Here is a 25,672-nt window from a genome sequence, read left to right as displayed (position 1 = left end):
TATAATGTATACTCTGTATAATTTACAGAGTAAATGGTGTTATGATTTATAGTCATAAACTTAACCTAATTTCTTAAATCAAAATGTTGAGGCACTTCTGTTCCCTTTCAGCCAGACACCAGGAGCTTCAGGACAGTTAGATAAACCTGCTGCTTGCTTACCTTAGATAAAGATATATAAAATTACTTGCTGTGCTTTTGATTCTTATATTAATAGGAGTTCTGTTATGTAAAGAGAGTGGTGATTTTATGTCACATAGATTTCCTGTGGTAATATTACCTAATGACCTAATAACACCCTAATGACACAACAGTGATAGTAGGAGATCATATCACTACTGCTATTGCAACTACTATTACTAATACTACTATCAATACATCTACCACTGCTACTACTGAAAGTAATCATAATAATGATAAACATACTGGAAAAACAAACCAGAAATACGTTCAGTAATTTCTGTCAACCACAAACATGCTATAAATGTAGAAACATATTAAAAGAAATACTGAGCAGGAAGCAGGGCTTACATAATCATGCAAACTATTAAAGAATGCAGCTTTAAAAACTTTTATTGTTGTATTGTCTGTTGGGAATGTGTAGATGACAATCATTTAAGATTTCAAATATAATTACACAAAAAAAACAACATTTAATCATAGTAATGTTTGTGCTACATCATTAAAAATATTTGATATGAAAATGGTACAATGGCTGAGGTAGTCATGTGGTAATAAAAACTAAATTAACATTTTAAAGGGACTACAAAAGTTCAGATAAATACAACTCTAGAGCACAGTGGTGTAGGGCAGGCTATGCGCAAGTTAACTCCCAATAATTACTAGAGAAATATAGTAAACCCAGTTCTTAAGTTACCAGGATAACTTCAAGGATTAAAAACATCAGAAATCAAAGTTTTAATTTAGTCTACAAGGGTCAAAACAACATTGCATCTTCAAATCAATCTGCAATCTTCAATCAAATATTTTGGTTGGTTTTCATTCAAATCCACAAAAGTCTCAATAAATGTTTTTGAATTTTAGTTATTGCAAAATAACTAAAACTGGACATGCTTTCATTCAAGACGAACACGCTTCCTCGGGGATGCCGGAGACTCCAGAGAGAAGGCAGTAGGAGAGACAGGACGGGACTCGGGGATGTACTCTGTCTGATACTTGTCAATATAAGGTTTGGCCACATTCCACACCTGAGTAGAAAATACAAACATATCACTTAAAAATCACTATTTCCATCCCTGTGGAGCTTATATGTACATATAAATTGGACACATTTTACAGCCACAGTAATAGTTAACTTTGCTTCCTTCATAATATTTGGCACTTGCCTTCTGGTCAAGTAGAAGACGGTGAACAGCTTCAATGTCTGGTGACATGAATCTGTCTTTAATCCATGGTCTGTTAATGGCAGAATAGTTGAGAGAGTCACAAGTGGAAGAGTGGATAAATATTAACTATCCTTCACATCATTTCAGTAGACTGAAAGTTGTGTACCTTGGCCACATCTGTTTGACTTACTTGACCACACTGCGCACAAGTTCATAGACCTTCTCCAATGGAGTGGTGGTACGAAGTGGGCGGAGGAACTCAATACCTTGACAGGCTGCCAACAGCTCTATAGCAAGAACTGATCACAGAAAACATCAATTGGATTTGGCACTTTTTGAGTTCATTTGCTAAAGGATACTATTTTAAAAAAATGTCTTATTTTGGTTTGTACTCATTTTAATGGTAATTGTTTCAGTCACAAAATTAAAATGTGTTTGCAGTAAGGTTACAGTGCTGTACTCAGCACTGCATACTGGACACATTAGAATGGATTATACAATTTGAGGGACTGGACCAAATATTAGGTAGAAATGTTTGGAACTATGTGTTCCTTAAAGTGAAAAGCCTCTGGTTCTTTAAAGGTCCGAGGATGTAGAGATTATGGAGCCTGTTGAAGATGCTTCACTTAATCCAATCTTTGAATTAGTTTTGCAACATGTGTCGATCCATTATAATCTTCATATATTTAAAAAAAAAAAAAAGGACTCAGTAAAACTCACAGTACTGCTCCAATACCATTAAAGATTCACAACCCTTTTTAATAGTCAGAAACCAGTTGAAAGCCCTCTATACTCCTTACAGCAGTTTTATTATTTGAGTTTTTTAGTCTATTCCAACACATATTGCAACTACTAATGTATCTTATTGTATCTTTTCTTGTTATATTTTTTTTCTACAAAAAACATGAAGAGAAAAGAAATTTAGCTAGAGAGGCACTGATTTAGGTGCATATTATTTTAACCTGTAGTTTTATGGTTAACCACTTCATCCATTCAATGAGCTTTGATGCACAACCATGCAAATGTTTGCCGATGCAGTTTTATCCACAGTTGGTGTACACAGGCATGATTTTCAACACTGTTACCTTTGCACTTTTTTGTAGCAGAGGCACCAGGAACTGGACGTTGCTTCTTGTTGCTTTCGAAGCTTACTTAAAATTAGGTGGTTATCAGATATTCTTTTTAAACAGCTGGTGCTAATGACCATGTAACTTTATACAACTGAACTATGTAGCATCTTGTGTAACTGCCATTCTGTCATTGCTAGTCATTGCAAGTAATTTTTCATTCAGTGTTTCAATCATTTTGGCCTTTTGACTGATTGGCTAATTTGATGCCAGTGTAAAGAATTTCCATGAAGTCTTACAGTACCTACATTAGAAAACCATTGTTGATTAAATTGTATTTTGTTAATGTAATCACTGCATCACTGTGTTTAGCATTTTGATGCCCATACTTTCACCTCACAATTACTGTAATAGGAGTTATTTTGTTATATTAATAGTAGCAATAATCCAGTCATGCCTGGATTTAAAAAAAAAAAAAAAAAAAAAAAGCCTTACCTTGCTCCACATGCTCCACGACCCTCAGGGCCTTCCTAGCAGCCCAGCCTCCCATGGACACATGGTCCTCTGTGGCAGCACTGGTGGACAATGAGTCCACAGAAGATGGATGACACAAAACTTTATTCTCTGAAACTAGACAGTACAGAAATGGAGATTAGAGTTAAGGTTCAAGATAAAACATTGAGTAAAAAGGGACATAAATACAAATAATATAATGATAAAATGCTGTTCAACTTTACACCATATATATATTTTTGTTAAAAAAAATTCTATCTGAAATTCATTATTCAATATGTAAACCTATTTAATTCTACCAACAAAAAAATCTATTTTATTTAACATAAATATAATAGATATATAACTTCTTTTTTTGCACACTAACCCAAGGCAGCAGCAGTGCAATGAGCAATCATGAAGCCTGAGTTGAGTCCTCCCTCGTTTACGAGGAAGGCAGGCAGCTCACTCAAAGAGGGGTTACACAGCCTTTCGATCCTCCTCTCACTGATAGAGGCCAGCTCATGGACTGCAATGGCTAAAAAGTCCAGAGCCTAAGGGAAAGGAAAGGGCAATGATAGAGCGGAGAACAAAATCTACAACAAATACCAAAAAGATGTTTTATGTGTCACAAACACACAAACCTTAGCTGGGTATTCACCATGGAAATTCCCACCTGAAATAGTCTCACCTCTTTCCGCAAATACCATCTTGAACAGCCGTTAAGAAAAATAAGTCAAGATTTCCAATAAAACCGGTATATAATTTGTAGCACAACCTAGAATTTACAATTTTGAGTGCAGAGTGCAAAAGTCTAGATTCATGTTCTCATCTTTATACCAGGGAAGGATACAGGATTGTCAGTGGCACTGTTGATTTCTGTATTGATGATGTTCTGGACAAATTGTATTGTGTCATTGCAGACTCCATGAACCTGCATACAGAAACAAAGGGTATGCTCAGAAACAACTGTACTTAAGCACAGTCCTACTACAATTCCAAAAATCACTCCTATGGGATCTATCACAAGAGAATCCAACACAGAGTTTTTCCTTTTCCAAATTGAGAGTGTAAGGATTGAGGGTGTACCGATTGTAAAGTCCTGAAGGAGAAACTTGTGATTTTGGGTTATATAAATAGACTTGACTTGAGGTTACCTGAGGACAGCATCGCATGGTGTAGGCATCCTGGACTCTGTCACAGAACCGATGGCTCTCTGGAAAAACATACCAACACCAGATGACACACATTAAGTTCTACATGTTTAAGGGTGCAATGCAGGCATAATATTACCAAAAGCTATACTTTATTAATCCCCCTGAGGATATACACCCTCTGCATTTGACCCATTCTGACTATTTATGAGCTGTGGGCAGCCGCAGTGTAGTGCTCCAGCTCTGAAACCAGTGCCTTGATCAAGGGTAGTGGTAGAAATATTCCTTATAGATGTATGTGTTTTGGGTGGGAGGAAACCTGGCTACAGTGCTGCCCAAATGTAACTATGGGTGATTATTATATAATGTTGTGTTTGTCTGTTTTAGAATCTGGGTCTATCCTCTGACCTGCAATTTGTGATGGATGGTGGTCAGAGTCCAGCAGTGAGCGGAAGCGTTGGGCCACCTCTATCTGTCCTGGGTGGGGACGCAGCGAATGGATGTCTGCAGGGGGAGACCAGAAAATGAGAAACAGATTCAGAACAGAATCTTGAAATTAGAGGTAAACATTTCTAGTTTTGTGATTTTGTTCACCACCACTCGTGCTGCTCACCACTGTCAAAGGCCTTGGTGGTTCCCTTTAGCACCTCCAGGGTCAGAGCAGCAATGATGTCTGCCTGTCGAGCAATGGCCTGGGCTCGCTCCACGGCCTCCGCCCCCAGAGAGGTGATCATCTGGGTCCCGTTGATCAGAGCAAGACCCTGTAAAGAAAATGCCATGCAGTGTGCACTAAATGCAAACACTACTCTTATTATTCTAAATTCTGTACCTGAGAAAGCAAAATGCGTTCCCAGTGAACCCCGGGTCAGGTTCTTTAGTGCAGGCAAATCAAATATGAGAGACCATGGTTAGCTTTAAACATTACCTCTTTAGGCTTTAGTGATATTGGCTTCAGTCCATGGGCCTCCAGGACCTGGTCAGAGATGAAAGGAGAAAAAACATGTAAAAGGTCAAGGGTCATCAAAAAGCAAACACGTTGTCCTATTGGACCTTGCAACCTTTCGCTCCTACAAGCAAAAGGCACGTTTCCTGCAGCATTAAGCAAGTCATTGTTGTACAACCATGGAAAAGTCATTATGAAAATACTTACATATTTGGCATCTGCCCATCCGCTCTTGGGAGACCACATTCTACCCTCTCCCATCAGCCCCAGAGCCAGGTGAGAAAGGGGTGCCAGGTCTCCACTAGCACCCACTGTTCCCTTCTCTGGGACAAAGGAGAGGCAGGAAGCTGCAGGGGCAGAGTGAGTTAGAGATGAAGATTATGACAGTCAGCTTCCTACTGATCCCTAAAGTAAGTTATCAGCAGTGGAGTGAAGTTGATATCCCAGATCAGCTAAGGTAAAGTGAGGCTGGTGGGTTACCGTTGAAGGCTTGGATCATGGCATGAAGGGTTTCCAGAGAAATTCCGCTGTGCCCTTTGGCCAGAACATTGATCCTCAGAGCGAGCAGCATGCGGGTCCTTTCTGGACTTAGCGGGTTTCCCACACCTACACACCATAGCATAACATTGATAATGCTGATATAAATACGGCAGAACCTAAGACACTTTGTCAGGGGCACTGAATATCTTGAAATTTTAAAATATAGCTAGTCTAGATTTTAAAGTGAGTTTTATTACCTGCTGAGTGTGACCGCACCAAGTTCTCCTGCAGCTCCCTGTGAAACAAGAAGTGCATGGCCATCAATCAGCACATAAAAACTGCTCATTCTCCAACAGAAGATATGACGTTGACAAAGAAAACAGATAGTAAAATATTGTCTTTACTTGAGCTTGCTGACAGGAATGACTGTTCGAGCAAATTTGCCAAAACCTGTTGTGATTCCATAGACAACTGGAGGAACAGAGGGAGAGTTTCAGATAACTGAATAAATGGGATCATTGATTTTTGAAATATTGTAATTTTACTGGTTAACATTAAAGGTCTTTATTCTTAAATGCATCTTAACCTTTGTTTTCTTTGACAATGGTGTCCAAAAGCTCTCTGGATTGCACAACTTTACTTTCTGCCTCCAGAGTCAGCTGAAAATGTTGGTAAAGGCAATGATTACATTAAGTCAAAGATTACCACAGATCAACCATGACAACAAATACAATTTGTTGATCATTACCTTTATCTTGTAGAGTCCCCTTCCTAAGTTGACCAGATCTGTCGATGTCAGGCTGTTGCCATCCAAGGAAATATACTGCACAGGGAGACCCGTGTTAAACAGTAGTCAGTATAATATGTTTTAAATTTTAACAGAGAATTGGTCAACACTTACTTCTCCAGGTTCTCTGTATGCTGCTGTACTATTTCACATAGTTTAATTAAGGATAATATTCAGCAAAATACAATGTTGCCCAATACTGTATTTTACAGTATATTACAGAAATGCTATGTTATTAAATATGTGACTCAGATATATTTTACCCTTTCAAAAGTCAGTGTTACCCACAATTGAAAACAATGTAATAGCATGAACAAAATTAAACGGATTTAATAAATAGTATTAAGTGCCAACTACAATACCCAAGTACCTATTATTAATATGACACAAGTACTTAACAGGTGTAAGGATACAGATGAGAAACTCCAGGCTCACACGGAATAAAGTCAGGAGACATGGTGTCGCCTTCAATAGCTGTAAGTACAGGATGATAATACGCATTGAACACATGTAGCTAGTGTAATTACTTTTAATGTTTCGTATGGTCGGTACATAACTAACCATGCACAATTACGCACAGCTAATGGTAAAACATTAACATTGTCCCCCAAATGTGATGCATACATTTCAAATCCATATGGTCATTACCAAGCTCGACGAAGTCATTATCTACCAGTACATCCTCGATGGTGTCATCTGCGTCCAACAAACCCGAGCCCTGGCACCTGCGCACAACAAAACGAGCGTCCTTTACAGCCGTGATGCCGCCGTTGTCTGGTTTGTTCTTCGTGTAACGTTTAAGAGCTTCATGTCCGAGCCACCGGATGGTGTTGGTGGTATCCCGGCAGGGCACTGCCAGCCACTCATCTCGGATGTGGATAGTAAAACGAGGCATGGCGCTTCAGCGGGACTCTGGTGTAGTGAGCGCTGCTCGCCGCTCTCCAAGGTACCACCTTCAGCCACCTAAAGTTCAGCCGCCAATCAGACGCACCGCTCGGAAGCCACGCCTCGCCGGTGACCCACCCCTGGGGACCACTGACCTCCACAGGCCGGTCACACAGATGTCTGTACACATTGACCCGGACGCGTTCACGTGATTTAACCACAGAAACGCACCTGTGGCTAAGAAAACCATGGAAGTGTTCCGGTGTTTGAAGGAGTGAAGTCGGCTGTACACTTTGAAGGCTGACTTTTTTTTTATACTAGTTGACAGGTATCTTATATTTTACTTAAAGTGTAACAACCGAAGCAATTCTTATTTTTACTACCAACAACCCAATCAAGTGAACTTTGTAATTCAAAAGGACTTAATACAAATCTAATCACAAATTAATTGACAAGGAAAGGAGAGAGAACATGTTTCCCACTACTGATGCCTTCACTTGCTGTGTATGTAAATGTTATAGGAGGTGGCCACAATATTATGAACATTTTCAACTCAGTTTGTTGATTCGACATGCTGTTAGGTGGTAGGGGTGCAACAACTTAATCTTATGATGCGATTACATTGGATTTTTTCTGTAAAGATTAAGTGCATCATCAAAGTCTAAGAGAAATTGATTTAATTTAACTGGATATAAACACATTCAATTCTTCAACGTAAGTTTATTTATTCTTCCAAAAGTGCTCGCAAAAAAATGTAAATTGTAAAAACAATTTAGCTAATCCAGGTAACAATTATTAAACATGTGTCCATACACTAAGGCACTCAAAGAATGTCATTTAAGGCTTTTGCAGTGATTTTTATTTTCTGTAAATTGATTCAAACATTGTTATTTGATGCAGGTTCATCTCAAATTGATTTTGATTTGTTTTTTTACACCACTATTAGGTAGCCAATACCAATATCACCATAACCTGTGGCTCCAAAAATTACCATAGGTTTGTATTGATTGAAGGCTTACATGTGTTGAGAAAACCTGAGCAGCTTTCTTAAGGATCCCACTTGAAACTGAACAGTAAATCCTGCCTGTTACCCTGACCTTAACCACATACCAAACCTTTATCTACTCCCAAATTACTCTTTTAGATTAGATTAGTCCGATTTCACTGAAATTTGTCTTGCATCACAGAGCAAACACTGCTTCATAACTAAACAAAACATACATTACGAAACAAACATGCAGCCAGTCAGCAGAGCATTATTACAAACAAACATTTGTACTACAGTCAAATATTACAAACACATAGCTGCAGCTTGCTTCCATATTAACTGCTTGACTGGGTGTATTACATCAGATCCTCTGTGTAACATTACCTCTGGTCTACTGAGAGCCCATACTCTGATTTAACAAAATGACGGACTGAGGAACAAAAGAGTTCGTAATCTGTTCAGTCTAAACTCTGGGACAATAAATCTTTAATGTCAAAAGCTGATATTTACCAAATAAAACATAAAAGGGATCTGATGCAATGCTACCAAAACTTTTTAAATCTTCCTGCCTAAATGTAACCAGCTCTTGTTGCCCCCTTGGGCCAAGTGGACGAAGACTCATACCATGTATGTGCAACATCACTGGTTCAATGCCAGCTGAGGACCTTTTATTGCATGTCATCCCCTTTGCTCTTCCTGTTTGTTCCAAATATCAAAGGCTAAAAAATAGACCTTTTTATGTATTTAGTGTAGTCTGAAGTTATGTAAAACAGCAATATTAGGCTGTCTTGGCTCAATTGTTGAGTGTCTGGGATCAAATAACATTATTGTGATCCCATAGGCATCCAGGAACTGAGCGAACCTAAGCAAGTAAACTAAGGGGGGTGAGGGAGCACCTTTTTCCAAGCTTTGTCTGAGGGGAGGCCCACAGTCTCAGCCATTTCTCTAATTTCTTCAATTTCTTATTTTCTTATTTTATTCTGTTTTCTTACCCATTTGCTTGTCTCTTGTGCTGTTGTAACATGTGAATGTCCCCCGCTGTGACTCAGAAAATTCATTATACTGTCATACAAAAGCTGCATTTCTTAATTAAAAAGTAGTTAGTTGGGTAACTTCATGTGTAAAGTGTCCCCATATCTTGGCGGTGATTTAATGCAACCCACTGCCCTGTTTTACCACAAAACACCCCGATTATGAAAGCGAAATAGGATAAGACCTGAAAACTACATGACTTTTGGCCTTTGAATTGAAGTATTTGAATTAACGAGGCGTACCTGAAAGCATCACGCTAGTCCTGCGGACTGATGATGTCAGTTTATGGGCTGTAGGAGTTTCTGCATGTGCCGACACAGAGTAGGCCTACTGCTGGCCGTCAGCGGACAGGCAGAGGAGAAGAGGAGGGGAGGAAAAGTGTGTTTACACAGACGGCAAACTGCCTGGGGAATCGTAGGGGAGAGGAAGTAAGCCGGCTCTGTGTCTGCCTGCTCCAACTTCCTGCTCAGAAAAAGAAAAAGCACAGGATCCTATTTCAGTCCAGCACAACTGTGTAGACCAGAAGTAAGCATGGAAAAACAAGGAATCACACAAGCTTCACCGTAAAGTTTCGCGGACGGAAAAGACCAACTCAGAGATCGCAGGTAACGTAAAATAAACATTTTCCTATGAACAGCGCTTTGTTGGCTAATTGGTAGCTTATAGAGGGTGAAATAATGCAGTAGTATTAGCGACCGTATTCACACTTTAGCTGTGAAGTTTTTTCGTTGTGTGAAACTCTAATAATCGAGTGTACTTCTAAGTTTTCACGCAAGAATAGTACCGATTTAGTCTCGGACACAATTGTGCCGTCTTCCGGTCCGAGCAACATCTTGAAAATGAGTCAGTGGGGCAGAATAGTGATCCAGACCTCCGTAACAGTTACTACAACTTTCAAGTCAAGGATACAACTATATCCTTTCACTTAAAAAGAGAGGCAAACAAAAGACGAGCAAAGCAAAAACAGCCTCTGAGTCTATGGCCGCCGTTTAGAGATGCTTTTCTTATTATGGGCCCTCGTGAATTTTCCACCGTCTGCGAACAGGAAGAGAACAGATTTAGTCATTGCTAAGTAATGTCTGCACACACCATCTAATCTCATTAGGAGTTTCCGTTCAGCCAACACTGGATGGCTTTGTGCGCACAGCGAGACTTCTCAGTCCGAGCATCCTCAGCAGGGCTCCTGAACGCCGACCAAAACCACCACAATGTCCCTGTAATATTCCTAGAAAGAGTTGTGCCGTGTCTGTAGTTCTGTAGTCGCCTCATTATACGTCTAGTATATGGGATTTTATCTGTGTGGTAGGCCTATCACTCTAATATTCATAAATGGTATCAGTAGTGAGGTTATTATCACTTTATGTACTTTATGATATTTAAAATCTCCTACTGATTTCCATAGGCCTTTCTGACCTACAGTAGCAGCTCCATACTTTAAAGTCCCTCTGTGCTATTTGCAGCATCTTGCAAAGGTGAATGTTTATAAGTCACGCTGGCCTAATTGTAGACCTGTCAGGTCAGCGGGCCCTGTGTTGGCAAGCCTTACTTTAGTTTCGAAGTGTTTAAAGGCCAAACCAAAGTCTGGGTTGAGAGTGGGTTAAAGGGTGGAGCTGTGGAAAGGGGACAATGATTTGATCTTTTGACCCCTCTCCCTTTGGGATTTTGGTGGGAAGTGTGGCAGGACTCGGGAAACGCTCCCCTGCTGTGGGATCCCCTCTCCTCACCATTTGTCCTTGGAATTAGAATAGGAGGAAGTCCTGACTTTGACAGGTTTGTAGTTTCACATGGCAGATAGAAAACTCAGGGGATAGCTTGTGTCGGAAATGAGTTCAGATCTCCCTCTCTTTCTCTCTCCTCTCTGGGCAGAGATATGTAGTGGTTGAAAGGCCCGTCGGTTATCATTGTTTTTTATCATCAGTCACTAATCACTCGGATGGAAAAGAACAGAAGATGAGAACACAGTCAGGTCCATCAGTATGTAGGGCCGTGTGTAATGTGAAATTGTTCAATTCTAGTGCCAAAACCATACTTGGGTGATACCAAAAAAACTATTTTATTGATACTGTACGTTGAAGAATAGAAATGTTTCTTTATGACACCCTTTTTATTTAACAAAAGAAGCCAAACTTCTTGCACAAGCAGCCGAAGAAGTCTGAATAAATAAATAAAATGGGGTCTAAAGTTGGTAAAACTCTGATTTAAAACAGTAAATATCTGATCAAAGAAAAAGCAAAGACTAGAAATAAACTATGAACCTGATCAGGCATTTAATGCCAACTCTTGGTACTTGACTGTTTTTTTAATACTTGGTGCTACAGACTCATTACGGTCGATATCTTAAAAGTTTGAGCCCTATCTATATGCGTGTCTCTGGTGTAGTGCTGCAGCTAATCAGTTTTTTCATCATCGATTATTTCTGTTGAAATATTTTCTCTAGCTCTAAAAGGCCATCACAGTTTCTCAGAGCCCAAGTTTTTGTCTTCAAATAGCTTCTTGTGTCCGATCAAAAGTCCAAAACTCAAATATTCAAATAACAATGATACAAAATTGAGAAAATTAGCAATTTCTCACATTTGAGATGCTGCAAACAGCAAAGTTTTGTCATTTTAGCCTGATAAATGACTTAACGTTTAACCGCATTTCTAAATTTCTGCCAATTTATTATCTGTTGACTAATCGATTAATCCTTTCAGCACTACTCTGGTGTGACACACACATACACACACACTATTAATATGTGAGCTCCTAGCAGGCAGACAGGAGCTTCGAGACTGCACATTCCTCTATTAAAGGAATAACCCACCCTGGGCCCGTCATACTTCCTGTGGAGAGAGGGCCAGGTTGAACCGCAGCATATTTCTGGCTTGAGCTGTTGTTCCTCCTTATATTTTTTTCTCTTCTGCTGCTGCTACATTACACTACACTCTTTAACACACACTGTTCTATTCATCACCGGTCTACTCTTCCTTACACCACATGTTACAGCTCAAACAGGCCGTTCCCTCTGCAGCCAGTAACCTAATTTAGTCTGTATGCAGTAAACTGGCACACTGGCAAGACAGGAATCAGGAAAAAAGGCATTTAATTAAGATGAAACATCAGCTATTCTTGTTCTAAACAGATTCCTTAAATACACAAGGTCATTTTTAATTGATTTATCTACAATTAGTTTACACAGGTCTAAAGGGTGCAAAGAGCTACCCAGCTTGTTTGAGCTTATTCTGTCATTGTAGCATCTGGCAGGTAGTGTATGTGTAGGTAGTGGAGAGTGGTGATGTTCCATTTTTGTCTTGTAGAGAAAAAGTCAACAGGAGGAAGACCTCAGACACCAGCATGTGGTGATTTTAAAAATAACCAATGAGGGCTTTGATATTGAGTTAAATAGTTTCGCCCTTCTCCCGCTGATCATGTCTCGCTGCAGGTATGGACAGTGCCATCACCTTGTGGCAGTTCCTGCTGCAGCTGCTGCTGGACCAGAGTCACAAGCACCTGATATGTTGGACGTCCACAGACGGCGAGTTCAAGCTCCTGAAGTCAGAGGAAGTAGCCAAGCTGTGGGGGCTGCGCAAGAACAAGACCAACATGAACTACGACAAGCTGAGCAGAGCCCTGCGCTACTACTATGACAAGGTGAATTAAACTGACTGGTTAATGAGCAGGAGCTGCCTGTGTAACAGTCCAACTAGTCATGTCATTACAGCTCTTGTAACTGATAGGACCTGAGGCCATGTGAAAGGAGTGTAGTACCACAACAAATTCTGTTGTTCTGTCTTTTAACCCACAATCTCCCCTGAAAGACACTTCCACTTCCTCTTTCTCATCAAACACGCAGTGGAAATCCGGCTGTGATGTAGCACACTAAGCTGTTTCAGTAAGACATTTTGTCTACACTGGACTGAAACACTGACATTATCCCCATGACAATCGACATGTTGTCTGTTATTATTTTCTAGATTAATATCAGTTTGCTGTGCGTAATGGTGTAATTAATGGTAAATGGTGCAAAGAGTTCTCCTCATCATTAATGGTGTATGTCTGTTTACAGAACATCATCAAGAAGGTGATTGGCCAGAAGTTTGTCTATAAGTTTGTGTCCTTCCCTGAGATCCTGAAGATGGACCCCCAGGCAGTAGAGATGGGCCTGGCTTCTGGAAGGATTCCGCTCCAGGAAGGAGAGGCATCTGAGCTGGAGCTGGAGGTAGAGGAAGAGGAGGAAGAGGAAGGGGAGGAGGAGGCTCAGAGGAGGACCCTGGCAGCCCTGGGGGTGCAGCAGTGTCGGAATGACTACCTCCGCTCAGGTCTCTATTCCTCCTTCAGCATCAGCTCCCTGCAGAACCAGCCTGAGCTGCTCCGTGCCCTGCGGGAGCGCCAGGAGGAGCCGCGCTCGGTCATCCGCTTTGGCGCCAATGCCAACGAAAGGAGCTCCCCTCCCTCTGCCAAGGCCGAGTCCTACGTCTCCCCCAGGCTATCCAAACTCCACTCGTCGTCCTCTCCCCACACCCAACCCTCCCAGCCCGGCCGAAGCTGGAGCCCTGCAGCCGAGGAGGAGGAGGAGGAGGAGGACTCTGACCAGAGCGCTCAGCCCCTCAACCTCTCCTCTGGGCACAGGGAGCGAGCCCTGCAGCCTCCCGAGAAGAGGAGCAGCAGTGGTAGAAGTAGCTCTACTAGTAGTAGTAGTAACCAAGGAGATGGACTCCCACCAAAAAGCAAAAAACCCAAAGCTCTGGAGATCTCCGCCCCGTCCCTGCTGCTCGCAGGGAGCGACATCGGCTCCATCGCCCTCAACAGTCCAGCGCTGCCGTCTGGCTCCCTCACTCCTGCCTTCTTCACTGCACAGGTGAGATGATTTATCCAAATAATACATAACTATAATTTCCTGTCGGCAGCACAGCCAGTACAGATAATGGCACTGTGTGTGAACTGTGCCCAGGTTCTCTTTAGAGAGACATGAGTCAGGTGGTTTAGATACTATAAATTATGACTGTTCTCACTTTAGGGGACTCGTGACCCATTCAAGGTGTTCCCTGGCATTTTGCCCAATGTATGTTGGAATAGGATAAATACTGTCTATTGCTGTTAGAATGGTAGATTCTGCACACACAGCTCTAAAACCTGCTTCATCTCGGTCTAGTCAAGACATGTTTACACACCCTAATGCTATCCTTTGACACATTTATACAAATTCTCTTATTTCCGCTCTCAGTGATTAAAGGTAGACTAGAGATCATGTCAGTCTGCGCCAGCCACAGCAGAAGAACAGTGAGCCCAATAATAATCAAATTGCAGAAATAAAGAGAATAATTCTGTGATGCTATCTGTTCCCGTCCCCTCTGTGCGGTGGCCTGGCTGGCCACGGGGAGATGATGGGATTTATCCAGAGTATGATGTCAGTGTCCCTAAAGCGAAAGAGACATCTGACACAGCCTGGCATGTGTTGGTGGAAAGACTATCGCTATATTTATTCAAGTAGTCACTTGAGCCAAAATGTCCTCAAGAAACAGACAGAAAAAAAGGTCATTTGGTATGATTTTAGGGTAAAATGTGCACAGGCACTTTCATGTCATAGAAGAAAGGAATTTTACATCGTTTTAACAAATGCAAATTTAGACTAATTTAATGAGTCATTGTCTGTGTTTGGTTTGGGATGAAACCTTTCAAATAATTTCGATAAACAGTTCTGTGGGGTAAAAGCCAAAATTACTGCCAGAATGTTTGTGCTGCAAATAACAGGCTGTGTAGAAATATGCCTATACTCAAGTTCAAGTTTGAGAAATAAAAGTGCTTGTAAAATGTTAATTTACTCATGTAAAGTGCGGTAAGTTCAGTAGCTGCTTTTTACCTCTTCTGGTTGTCCTGTCTTAAACAACATGACTGCTATACGTTGGATTCAGGTTTTACAGTACGATTTTTATTTTATTTTATTTTTTTCTGCCCCAAATGTGGAGCCAAATTCATCCAGCCGTGACAATTTGGTTTGTTTTGATCTTTGCCATAACCCCAAAGGCTCTGCTACAAGCATCAACTGGTATTTAAGAATCTATTTCAGTTAGAGTTGTTACCAAGAACCACATCAGAGGCTTATCCACACAACGAGAAAGGCATTAATACTTCACTCACACAGTCTGTTTACGAGGGCGCAAAAAATGAGATCAGAGGAAAACAAGCGATTTACAGAAATCTTCTGCAAGTCCAGCCTATGAGAGGGGGGAAGAGTCCTTAAGTGATGCCATATGTTCTAATAAATCCATTAATAATGGGAGCAGGGCTGGGTCCCTCCCCAACACTGGCTCACTTCTCTGAGGTGACACAGGGAAAGTAGGGTGGGAGGGGGAGAGAAGACAAGGGCAGAGAGGCAGAAATTGATTTCATATGTTTTCTCTTTAGCTGGCGTTCCAAGTGCTTGAGGACCCCTTCCCCCTCCTTCCCCACTTCTCCCCCCAATCAACATCAACACCCCCCCCTTCCCCACGTCACCCCTGAATTCTGAAGGAGAAACCACAGACTTCCTTCCTGCTCCGTCAGTTTGTTTTTCCAAACGCCAATACACGTCCATTTACCATTTCAGCATGTTTCGCATTACTGAAGCCCTCAGAGCAATGCTCTCCAACCAGTGTTTTTCTTTTAAAAAATGTTGTCTTCACTCGTTTCTCTTATTTACACGGAGCCTTCCTTCCTCTCTGCCCCCCCAGACTCCCTCTGGTTTGCTGCTGGCTCACAGTCCGCTGTTGTCAGGCATCCACTTCTGGAGCAGCTTGAGCCCCGTCGCTCCACTCAGCCCCGCCCGGCTGCAGGGCCACAGCCCCCTCTTCCAGGTAAGAAACGCACAGGTATAAACGCGTAGAGGATGAGAGAGGGACAAAAATAGCCGGAGATGAGAACAGAAGGTGTGCTCAAAGGATTATTGTTTACTGGTAGTGTTTGGAAGCCAAGAAGGAAGTTGTGAGTCTTTGCAGGTGAAATTAGCACTGCTGCAAAATCCCCGTCCTTCCCAGCTGTTGTTAAAATCACATGAGACAAGATTATAACAGGAACATTTCTTTGAAGAGATTATGATTAACCAATTTTCAAACATTTGCAAGAGTTAATAAAACGATCCAGTTTTTATAGCCTAAAGTTCTATGGAATCATTAATTTCTTACACCCGATATGACTATAATGTACATTAGCATTGACCTTGTATTATGTCCTTAAAATTAAGTCTAAAGCAAAATGGTCTTGATCTGCTAGATTTTGGGTTTTTTCAGGCAGGTATTTACTTGACATATGACATCAAATATAGATAAAACTTAAAAAGAAGATGTTTGTGAGATCTGCAAAATAGCAGACACCAACGGTTGTGAAACTAGTCGAGACTTAGTAAGCAAGTCCGACAGAGGTGTCCTGTTTCAGCGCTTGTGAGAGGGAGAGGAAATCCTGTGAATACTTCCTGTTTGAGCCCAGGGGAGCCAGTCTGAACAGGGTGGACTGGTTTGAGAGCTGCTCCTCATTTGTGAAACACGTACACGACCACACCCCCTCCACACACACCATACCGGATTCTTTGTGCACAAATAATGTTGACTTCTCCTTCTGTTGTGGAGATACAGGGGACAGACGAAAAGGAAGAGGCACAATGAATAAAAAAAAAAAAAAACAGGAAACCAGAGTGGTGACAATACTGCAGTTCCTCACCGGAAAGCAGCTTTCATAGAGCCTCCGTCCCCTCCTCACTAACTCCCAGCCCCTTTCTCTTCCTCCACAGTTCCCCAACCTAATCAACGGACACATGCCTGTCCCCCTGCCAAACCTGGAAGGAACACCCTCCTCTCTGCTCCTGTCCCCAACCACCCACAAATCCTGATCCGGGGTCTTTTGAAAAACCTCCCATCTTCATCCATGTCGTTGAAAGTTTCTCACCATCATTATCACGATCAGCAGCGATCTCTTGTTCGTCCTGTTAAATTTTGACAGTATGTGACCTCACTTTTTTGCACTTGAGTTGCTTCATATTCCAGTGGTTGAAAGCACTTGGTAAAAGCCATACGCCACGATGTCTGTGAGACGTCTGGCTCCTTGTGATAAAGTACAGCACATTTCCACATGACCCTGTCCATGACAGTGGTGACGTGTAGCTAGCTGCAAAAGACTAGCCAGCCGCTCATTCTGCGCAGTGAACTTGGTTTTAATTTTGTAAAAAAAAAAAAACTAAACCTTTTTTTGTAACTGTCACAATGTGAAACTGGTAGTTTTACTTGTGTGGTATTGTATGTATTTTATGCACTATGCTTCTCAGATAGTACCGGCTGTGCCTTGTTGTCCTATTTTTCTTTTTCCAAAATATTTTAATGAAGACGAGATTTCAAATCAATTAAAAGCCTTTGTAACACTTGTAATGTGATTTTTTTTTTGTACTGGACTTGGTATACAGTTTTGTATTCTATATAATTTTGTATTGTGAAGAATGTCTTATTTTCAATAAACAAAGCATTGAATGCTTGAACACTGTGCCTTTAAATTAAACATTTTACAGTAGCTAAAACTAAATGTTAAGTGTCTGTACAACAAGAAATAAATCAAAACTAGTTCATGATTTGTTTAAACTTTAGATTTTATTTTCTTTACTCTGAAAAAAAAAAAGCTCCAATATGGGAGGGCATCTGCAATGAAAATCCCACACCAATAACAATTATCCACAAATAAAGTTAAAGAATATCATACAAAACATCTCTTGTAACACTGTTAAATACTGTGACGCAATATCCTATTCACTAGGGGCAGGACTATAGCTAGTGCTCCCCGAATTAGGAGTTCAGTGGCTGTGTGCTTCCTCATACAACAGAGCAGGCATGCAACACAATGATGGAGGCAATCCAGAAAAAGAAGGATCCATTTTTACAGCTGATGGGAATGGCAGAAAGGAGAACACATCTGTTATGCACAAAGGCAAATCACAGATTTCAACACTGGGAATTCACTCTGCACCACCTCTATGTAATATGATAATGTGTCAGATTAAGGTGGGGAAGGATAAGAAGGTTGTTCACTGTAATTAAATATTTTCTGAAGACTTTAAGAGGTGCAACTAATCCTGTAATGCCCTTGTTAATTCTACATCGCCTTTTTCCCCTTGCATTTGTTCATTGGTCACGACAGAGACCGCAGCATCCTGGAATGATATGTCAGCATCTGACAAGAATGTGATCTTTTTGCACAGAGCTTGGCAGCACTGCTCTCATATTAGCCTCCAGTTAGGATACAATTGTCACATATATCAAAGCTGGCCTCAAAAACCTTCAGAGTAAATGGTCACACATGATGGGTGCAGCTGAAAACGGCACAGTGGCAACAGAGACAGAAAATCAAACCCTTTTGAGCAGAAACATCCCTCGGTTTGTCTGTGTGTCTTACACACCCACACACACTGAGGAGCTTTGAGGTGGAGATTTGTATGTATGAAAATGGAAATAATGACAAAAAATATCACTAAAAATACCACCACTTCAAAAAAAAAAAAAAAAAAAAAAAAAAAAAAAAAAATTAAAATCTATACACATTGCATGTACTCATTAAAGTGACTGAGCCAGTTATTATTCTAGACAGTAGTTGTATTTAGCAGCAAATTCTCTTCTCAATAAATATAGATGCACAGTATATAAATGTCTTTTGGGCCAGGTTCAGGCCAAACCTTGAAAGGTGGTCGGTCACACTGTGGACAAGTTTCCCAAGTAGTATGGGGGGTGTGATGATGATGTTGATGAAGATGCTCCACGGCAACATCCATCTCAGGTTACCGATCCATCGGCGAGACTGTACAGCTAGGAGATCCTTCCAAAATAAACAAAATGCAGTCCAGAGAATCTAAAACAGCATGCTTTGTCTTCTGCTCTTTCCGTTGCCTGAGGGGAAACCCAAAAAAAAAAGCATAAATTATTATTTTTTTGTATAGTTTACAGCAGAGGACCAAGTTCTAACGTGATAATTCTAGGCAACTTCTGCAGTTAAAGGAGCATTTTTATGGATGCTTATTTGCGAAATCCACTTAATCACAGTCACACTGAATCTAAGAATATGTGCATCAATCAGGTCTGTGTGTTCAGATTTGAGTTAATATCCAGAAGGAAAATAAAAACGCAAATTTGCGGCAATATGGTTCAAGTATCTTAATTGCCTCCATGGGTTGTGTCACAGCCACTGCTACTGCAACTGTTAGTGTTAGTGAACGGGCCCAAGTACAAAAACTAACTAACCTGTTGTTTTTAAAAACACCAGCATACACCTGTCCCTTTCACCTCATGCAGTACCTTTGCCTCACGTCGCTCCCTCCGTGTCCCACCCTTCAACTCTCCCACGGCCCCCTGGGGAGGCGCACCTCACAGTTTGAAAATCTCTTGTTCACAGTGAAAACACAAGCCTTCAAAGTATTCATTCTTGCATTATTCCTCACCTGACTCAGGGTATGATGAGTTTCGGTAGCCAGGGTCTCTCTGCAACTGGACCTCCTTAAGTGTGAATATGGATATGCCTGCCAGACATAAAGAGTCAGTCAGTGCAACAGAAATCACATCTTGCCAGGAGAATAGTGGCTTTGTTATGAGGCCGTAACTGATCCTCACTGTACACTGCAATATCCTTCAAGTTGTATGTAGCGGAGCCTGCCAAGTCTGCATTACTGTGTTGCCATTTCATTACTCACTCTCTGGCAGTGGGTGCACACGTGGCCCCAGGCTCCTGAAGTACGGCTGTCTCATTGCTTCATCAGCAGAGATCCTCTTTTTCGACTCATACTGAAATTCACGGGAAGTAAAAGAAACAGTCATTAAAGAACAACAACAAAAAAAATAAAAATGGGGTCAGCAATGTGTGATTGCATTTGAATGTGTTCATACACTACTTTCCAAAAATACAGTCCTAACATAGCTGCAAAATGGGTCATGCTACTTTTAACATCCCCTTCCAACCTGGCAGATATAGTGAGACTCACTTTTAGGAATGACATCAGCAGGTCGATGCCATCAGTGTCCAACCTGCGGGGGGCGGGGGGGTTAAGAGAGAGCAAGGTCAGTAGGTGGAGGTGACTCACAGATGCTGGCGAGTGTAAGGAAGGAAACACAGTCAACTATTCCACAGGATTTCCTTACAGGAAGTGACACAGAGCACACACTCCTAACTAAACAAACCAATAATACTAATGTCTAACTCTCTAAAATCTAAAAAGCTCTACATACAGTAGCAGCTCTTCTCTTATACCTGGGTCTGATTAGGAACATTTGCTCATTTCCATCTCCAATGATGAGAGGGCTAACAAGAGAGAGGGGGGAGGGGGTGTTAAGAAACTGTAAAAGGTGTATAATTGCCATATAAATATTATGGCAGTCTTACCTGGGTGCGTGATTAATGAGGGGTTGGGCCTTGTACTTGGGAAACTTGTAGGACTTGAACTCGTCAATAGAGGATATTCCAGGCCAGCTGTCTTCTGTGGGAGTGCCTGTGGAGGGACATTCAATCGGCCCTGTTAGAGTCAGGCTTTACCATGGCAGCTGGAGGGGCTATTCATGCTGCCACAGGGGGCTACATGCCAGGGTTAATGCGATTAAAGGATCATATTAAAAAGTTTGAGAGCTTCCCTGTCAGCAGGGGGCAGCACTCACCTAGCAACCTGAAGATGAGGTGCAACTCATCCTCCACTGTGGAGCCAGGGAACAGGGGCCTGCCGGCAGCCATCTCATAGAATATACAGCCCACACCCCTGACAGGAAGACAGACAGGAGGGATTAGGTCATTAACAGAGGTCTGACTGAAGCTCAGTGCAACTCAACAGGTCTTCTATATTTATACTTCCTCTAACCTTTTGGATCAAACTCCCTGAATCGTACATTAATCTGTCCGGTTTCAGTGTGTCCAATCAGTGAAATATCAAAGGAAGAGGCAGGAATTTATTTAAGGAAGCAGCAGGGCTCTTTGAATTGGCACATGACACACTCGCGCTGTTATGAAATTTAACTGTGAATGGTTTCCTTTAAACTTCAAAGTCTTTTCACTGTAGATTAGAACACCTGTCTGCTGCTCACTACATAAATTGCTCAACATAGGAGCATCAACTAAATGAAAGAAGTTCCAAACATCTGTGCGTATACCACAAATCACTGAAGCGGCTTGAGACTTCAAATAAACAGACAAAAATTAGAAATTCATGACATACTGTTATATTTGCCACTGCACCTTCACTGCGCTCAGTCGTATGAACATGAAGAGAGAGTAGCCAGGAGTCTACTTAGTGTTTTCTAACAGTTGTAATCTCCCCCGTTGAGTAAGGCCCACTCACCACATGTCTATCTGCGTGGAGTACTCAGAGGAGCCCAGCAGCACGTCGGGAGGCCGATACCAAAGCGTTACCACCTCGTTAGAGTATGTTTTAGTGGGCACAGACTTGGCCCTCGCCAGGCCTGTGGAGCAGAAATATGACAAATAAAAACAGATCCAAAGGACACATTTGGTAGAAGCTCATATGAAGGCAAGTATTTGTAAAATGCAGCTTCAGAAATGTAAAAACAGGTGTCACTTTTCATCCACATGGCAGATAATTCATTTGAAGAAAAATTTGAAACAAAAGAATCTTAATCCTACACAGATAAATAATTGATGTGAGCACTGTTATTATTTTGTTTTTGTACCAAAGTCAGCAAGTTTGAGTTCTCCTCTGTCATTGATGAGCAGATTCTGGGGCTTCAGATCTCGGTGGAGAACTTTCCGTCTGTGACAGTATGCCAAGCCTCGCAGGATCTGGAACAGAAAAATCTGGAGAAAGAGATATTGTAGATCAGCAACAATCATACTGGTCAAATCAGTTCCAAACTGATGCTGAATAAAAATGATACATTTTATATATTACAGATGCTGTTGCTACATTACATGCAATTTATCCAAACCCCTCTGGAATATAGATTATTTAAAGTTAAAATGCACTGAATTCTGAATTCTTCACTTTTCTCCCCACTGGCTACACTCCACCACCAGGGGGCACACTAACAGTGTGTCTTGTATTGACACCATGATAGTTGGGGGCCAGCAGGCCACCTGCAAGGCTCACCTTGACATTCTGCATGCTCAGGATGTTCCCGCAGTCGTCCATGTACTGCTTGAGGTCTTTGTCCTAGACGAGAGAGAGAGAGAGGATGTCAGAAGAGTGGAAATGCTACAGGCAGTTGAACTGTTGTGCTCCTGTATTATCATCCTCAACTCTGCAGAGGGTCATGAATAATAATTTTTGTAATATTAATTTTAGCATCCGTGCACAGAATAACACGTGAATCATGCAGGAAGCGAGGTCTCACCAGGTACTCGAAGACCAGTGTGAGCGACTTGTCTGTGTGGACGATGTCGTGCAGCGTCACAATGTTGGCGTGTTTCAGGTCCTTCAGTAACGACACTAGAGGAAAAGAAAGAGGAGACAGCTGTAACAGTGAGGGCGTGATTACACTCAGTTTATTTTCTTTGAGCTTTGAACCATGAAGTCTACTTTGTTCAGTTTACACAGATCAAGACAAGTGTGGCTTATTTATAAAGCCTCACATCATACACAAAGAAAGCCTCGTAGATTTAACCAATCAACAAAGTCATAAAACAAAAAGATAAAACAGTATATTCAAAGAAAAACAAAAACACAAGGACACAGAAAGCACAAGACCCCATATTACAAACATCGTTCTCCTTATAAAACGTTGCATGTTTGGGTTTTCCTGTAGCCTGTTGTAATCACAATGCATTTCTCCTGGAGGAAAACAAACTGTATGAGTACCTGAGTTCAAATGTTTTATCAAGTGTTTTATTAACTACACCAAACATAACTAGTAACTTGGGTTGAATTCTCATCAAAGTCTGGTCCCATTTTCTGGGAAAATTTGGGGGATTTCTGCTGTCAGTGCGTATTTATGTGTTCAAATACTGACAAATATCATATGTACTGAACAAAGACGCCTTTTCCAAACCTCATTAACGCTTCCATGTAACTGCCGTAGATATAGTACAACCTTAAATTGCAGTTATAGGAGTAAACTGGATCAACGTTTCACCTGCAGCAGTTTCTTGCAACTACTTCTCGCCACTAAAACGAAGTTTACAGTTCAGCTGTGCGGCAATTTATTTATTTATTTTTTAATGTTACAACTACGTCCAAGAACAATGTTCCCTCAAACTACCACCACAAATCGGTTGCATGCGATACATTTTACTCCCCTGGCAGTAATAACCCAGCCCAGCACTATAACATGGTCATACACATATAACCACTCTGACATAAAACTGTTACAAGAATATGCTTAAAAAAAAAAAAAAAAAAAAAAAAAAAAAAAAAAGTATGGTTGGAGTTAACTTTGTTTTTAATTTAAAGACAGTCATGTATAAGGTTCACGGTGCAACACTGAACCTTTATACCTTCTCGAATAGCTGTGCATGGCGCCCCCTCCTCGTGCTCCAGTCTGATCTCCTTCAGCGCCACGAGGTTGTCTGTCAGCTTACTCCTCCCCTTGAAGACTGTAGCGTACGTACCCTGGATGGCAGGAAGAGAAGGAAAGAGGTTCGGAAAGGTTTCAGAAGCTGGACTGATGCAGCACAGTCAGGCTGTCGGAGGTTAAAAGTAAACTGTGTCTGCGTCTGTATGTATAGCAGTCACTATGAGAACATCAGCACCTGTGAAGAAGTCAACGTTCACAGTGAACACAAACTCTCACGTACCTCCCCCAGTTTGTCCAGTTTGATGTAGGTCTCCAGCTTCCCAAATCCAATTTCTGACTGGAGGAGAGAAAAGGACAAACAGCATTAATGAGGGTAGTGTCTTTATTGGCGCTGACAAGCTTACAGACACTATGACAAATCCTTGTGACGGCCTCGCAGCAGAGGGGGGATGTAAGGAGGTCAAACACCCCCAACCACCATCAGAGCTAATCTCTTGTGACAAAGGACCGTTGGCTTTTGGCTTTTACAATGTGTTTGTTTATAGGGAAGGGAAGGCAAACTTTATTTATAAAGGCATGTTTAATACGCAATGGAAAACTCAAATGTGCTTTAGAGCGCCAACAACTAGTCAAATTAATAGGAAACTATCTTTTACTTTTTTTTAAAAGCAAAAATGGCTACATTTAGCTGGTTCCAGCTTCTCTAATGTCAGGATTTGATGCTTTTTTTGTGTATGATAGTTAACTGAAAATATTTGGGTTTTGGACTGTTAGTCGAATAAAACAAGCTATCTAAATACATCACCTTGGGCTGTGGGAAATTATAACATTGTTCACTATTTTCTGACATTTTATAGATAAAACAATGATTCAATTCATTGAGAAAGTAATCAGCAGATTCAAAAGAAAGAAATCAAAAACTAGAAGAAAAAAAATGCAGGTTACACTTCTCAGCCGCTAGGTTACAAAAAGCACACATACAAACTATTTAATAACTAAGATGCAATACTCAGGCAGAGTTTAAAAGAAGTAAGAGTCTGAGGTCATCTTGAATCTTCAAGAAAGCTTTTCCAGCATCTAGGAGCATAAAATCTAAAGCCAGCTTCACCAGACTTTAAACTGACCCTCTGTGCAGCATGAAGACCAGTGCCAGACCTGGGTGGCTCAGATTTTCAATATGTCAAAAACACATATTGAGCAAAGCCATTCAATGCTTTCTCAACTCTGCGGAGGAGCTTGTATGCAAATGCGGTGGACTGGGTGATGCACAGTGTTCATACTTTTCCTCTGTTCTGCTTTTGACATATGCACATTCAAAGTAAAACCACAAGCCAATTATTGAGGCTGCTGACAAAGTGAATGTTGAGGTGCAATGTAAACACATAACTAGCTGAGATGATGAGATTAGACAGCCTAAGGGCAAGGTGTGAGCGTTCACTCTCTCACTTTTGTTTCTTGCTGCCTTTAAATAAAACATAACTCTAACAGCTATCTTTATATTCTGCAGCCCCCTCCTGACATCCTTTCTGTTTCTATTTCTCTCCATTTCTGCCTGATTCTCCTCCACCGTTTATTCTTAACTCAGTACCGCTCGCTCTCAGACGTGGGCAGCAAGTACTGTACATTTACATAAGCACAGTTGGGAGGTATTACAGTAGCACTTGAGGGTTTTTTTCTACTTTCACTCCAAACTTCACAGGGAAATATTGTAGTTTCTATTCCACTGACATCTGACAGTTATGGCTATTAGCTACCTTGCAGATCCAGATTTTAGCTACAAAATGTTAGATAAGACGAGGTTTGGGTGATATGATGAATACATGCCATGAAATTTTATATATATATATATATATATATATATATATATATATATATATATTTATCAATCATCAGAGATTTTGCCATACAGTTTATACTGAGGTAGCTCTCCCTTTAATAGATTTGGGTGTAGTAGACCATTGTGGGGAATGCTGAAAATCAATGAGCAGAATGTGATGAAGTACATTGATTTGTCAGGTATTTAATATGCTTTATTAGCCAAAAGTGTAACAAAGATACTACATGAGGTAA

The 25,672-nt window shown here is 41.1% G+C and overlaps 3 protein-coding genes across 6 annotated transcripts in view; 1 reads left to right on the top strand and 2 right to left on the bottom strand.

Moving 5' to 3' along the window:
- Nucleotides 1-556: 556 nt before the first annotated feature.
- hal (histidine ammonia-lyase) lies at nt 557-7,273 on the bottom strand. Of its 3 annotated transcripts, none has more exons than XM_044192878.1 (20): nt 6,893-7,258; nt 6,682-6,742; nt 6,383-6,410; nt 6,230-6,304; nt 6,068-6,140; nt 5,886-5,952; nt 5,739-5,776; nt 5,482-5,607; nt 5,209-5,348; nt 4,984-5,031; nt 4,672-4,819; nt 4,467-4,562; nt 4,062-4,120; nt 3,758-3,838; nt 3,549-3,614; nt 3,293-3,458; nt 2,908-3,042; nt 1,536-1,644; nt 1,346-1,415; nt 557-1,207 (listed from the first exon to the last, which is right to left on the bottom strand). In XM_044192878.1, the coding sequence occupies exons 1-20, from the start codon at nt 7,161-7,163 to the stop codon at nt 1,076-1,078; spliced, it is 1,989 nt and encodes a 662-aa protein (XP_044048813.1). In that variant the 5' UTR covers nt 7,164-7,258; the 3' UTR covers nt 557-1,075. The 3 variants fall into 3 exon arrangements, with proteins under 3 accessions (XP_044048813.1, XP_044048814.1, XP_044048815.1); XM_044192879.1 differs by having other exon boundaries at nt 6,917-7,250; XM_044192880.1 differs by lacking the exons at nt 1,346-1,415; nt 1,536-1,644 and having other exon boundaries at nt 6,893-7,273.
- A 2,050-nt stretch (nt 7,274-9,323) lies between these two features.
- On the top strand, nt 9,324-17,652 carry LOC122874683 (ETS domain-containing protein Elk-3-like). The gene is made up of 5 exons (XM_044192883.1): nt 9,324-9,778; nt 12,595-12,803; nt 13,219-14,010; nt 15,863-15,985; nt 16,915-17,652. Exons 2-5 carry the CDS (start codon nt 12,597-12,599, stop codon nt 17,011-17,013), a joined length of 1,221 nt encoding a protein of 406 aa, XP_044048818.1. The 5' UTR covers nt 9,324-9,778; nt 12,595-12,596; the 3' UTR covers nt 17,014-17,652.
- A 90-nt stretch (nt 17,653-17,742) lies between these two features.
- Nucleotides 17,743-25,672, bottom strand: part of LOC122874682 (cyclin-dependent kinase 17-like) — a 35,812-nt gene continuing 27,882 nt past the window's right edge. For both annotated transcript variants that reach the window (XM_044192881.1, XM_044192882.1), the window contains 12 exons: nt 23,883-23,939; nt 23,583-23,697; nt 22,484-22,578; nt 22,240-22,302; nt 21,824-21,947; nt 21,475-21,595; nt 20,801-20,898; nt 20,532-20,637; nt 20,134-20,176; nt 19,846-19,936; nt 19,597-19,674; nt 17,743-19,048 (listed from right to left, as the gene is read on the bottom strand). In XM_044192881.1, the coding sequence (XP_044048816.1) occupies nt 19,011-19,048; nt 19,597-19,674; nt 19,846-19,936; nt 20,134-20,176; nt 20,532-20,637; nt 20,801-20,898; nt 21,475-21,595; nt 21,824-21,947; nt 22,240-22,302; nt 22,484-22,578; nt 23,583-23,697; nt 23,883-23,939 (1,029 nt within the window). In that variant the 3' untranslated portion in view covers nt 17,743-19,010. The remainder of the gene's footprint in view (nt 19,049-19,596; nt 19,675-19,845; nt 19,937-20,133; nt 20,177-20,531; nt 20,638-20,800; nt 20,899-21,474; nt 21,596-21,823; nt 21,948-22,239; nt 22,303-22,483; nt 22,579-23,582; nt 23,698-23,882; nt 23,940-25,672) is intronic.

This window comes from Siniperca chuatsi, linkage group LG4 (assembly GCF_020085105.1).
Source record: "Siniperca chuatsi isolate FFG_IHB_CAS linkage group LG4, ASM2008510v1, whole genome shotgun sequence".
NCBI classification, from domain to species: Eukaryota; Metazoa; Chordata; class Actinopteri; order Centrarchiformes; family Sinipercidae; genus Siniperca; species Siniperca chuatsi.
This window is presented reverse-complemented; position numbering and strand designations above follow the sequence as displayed.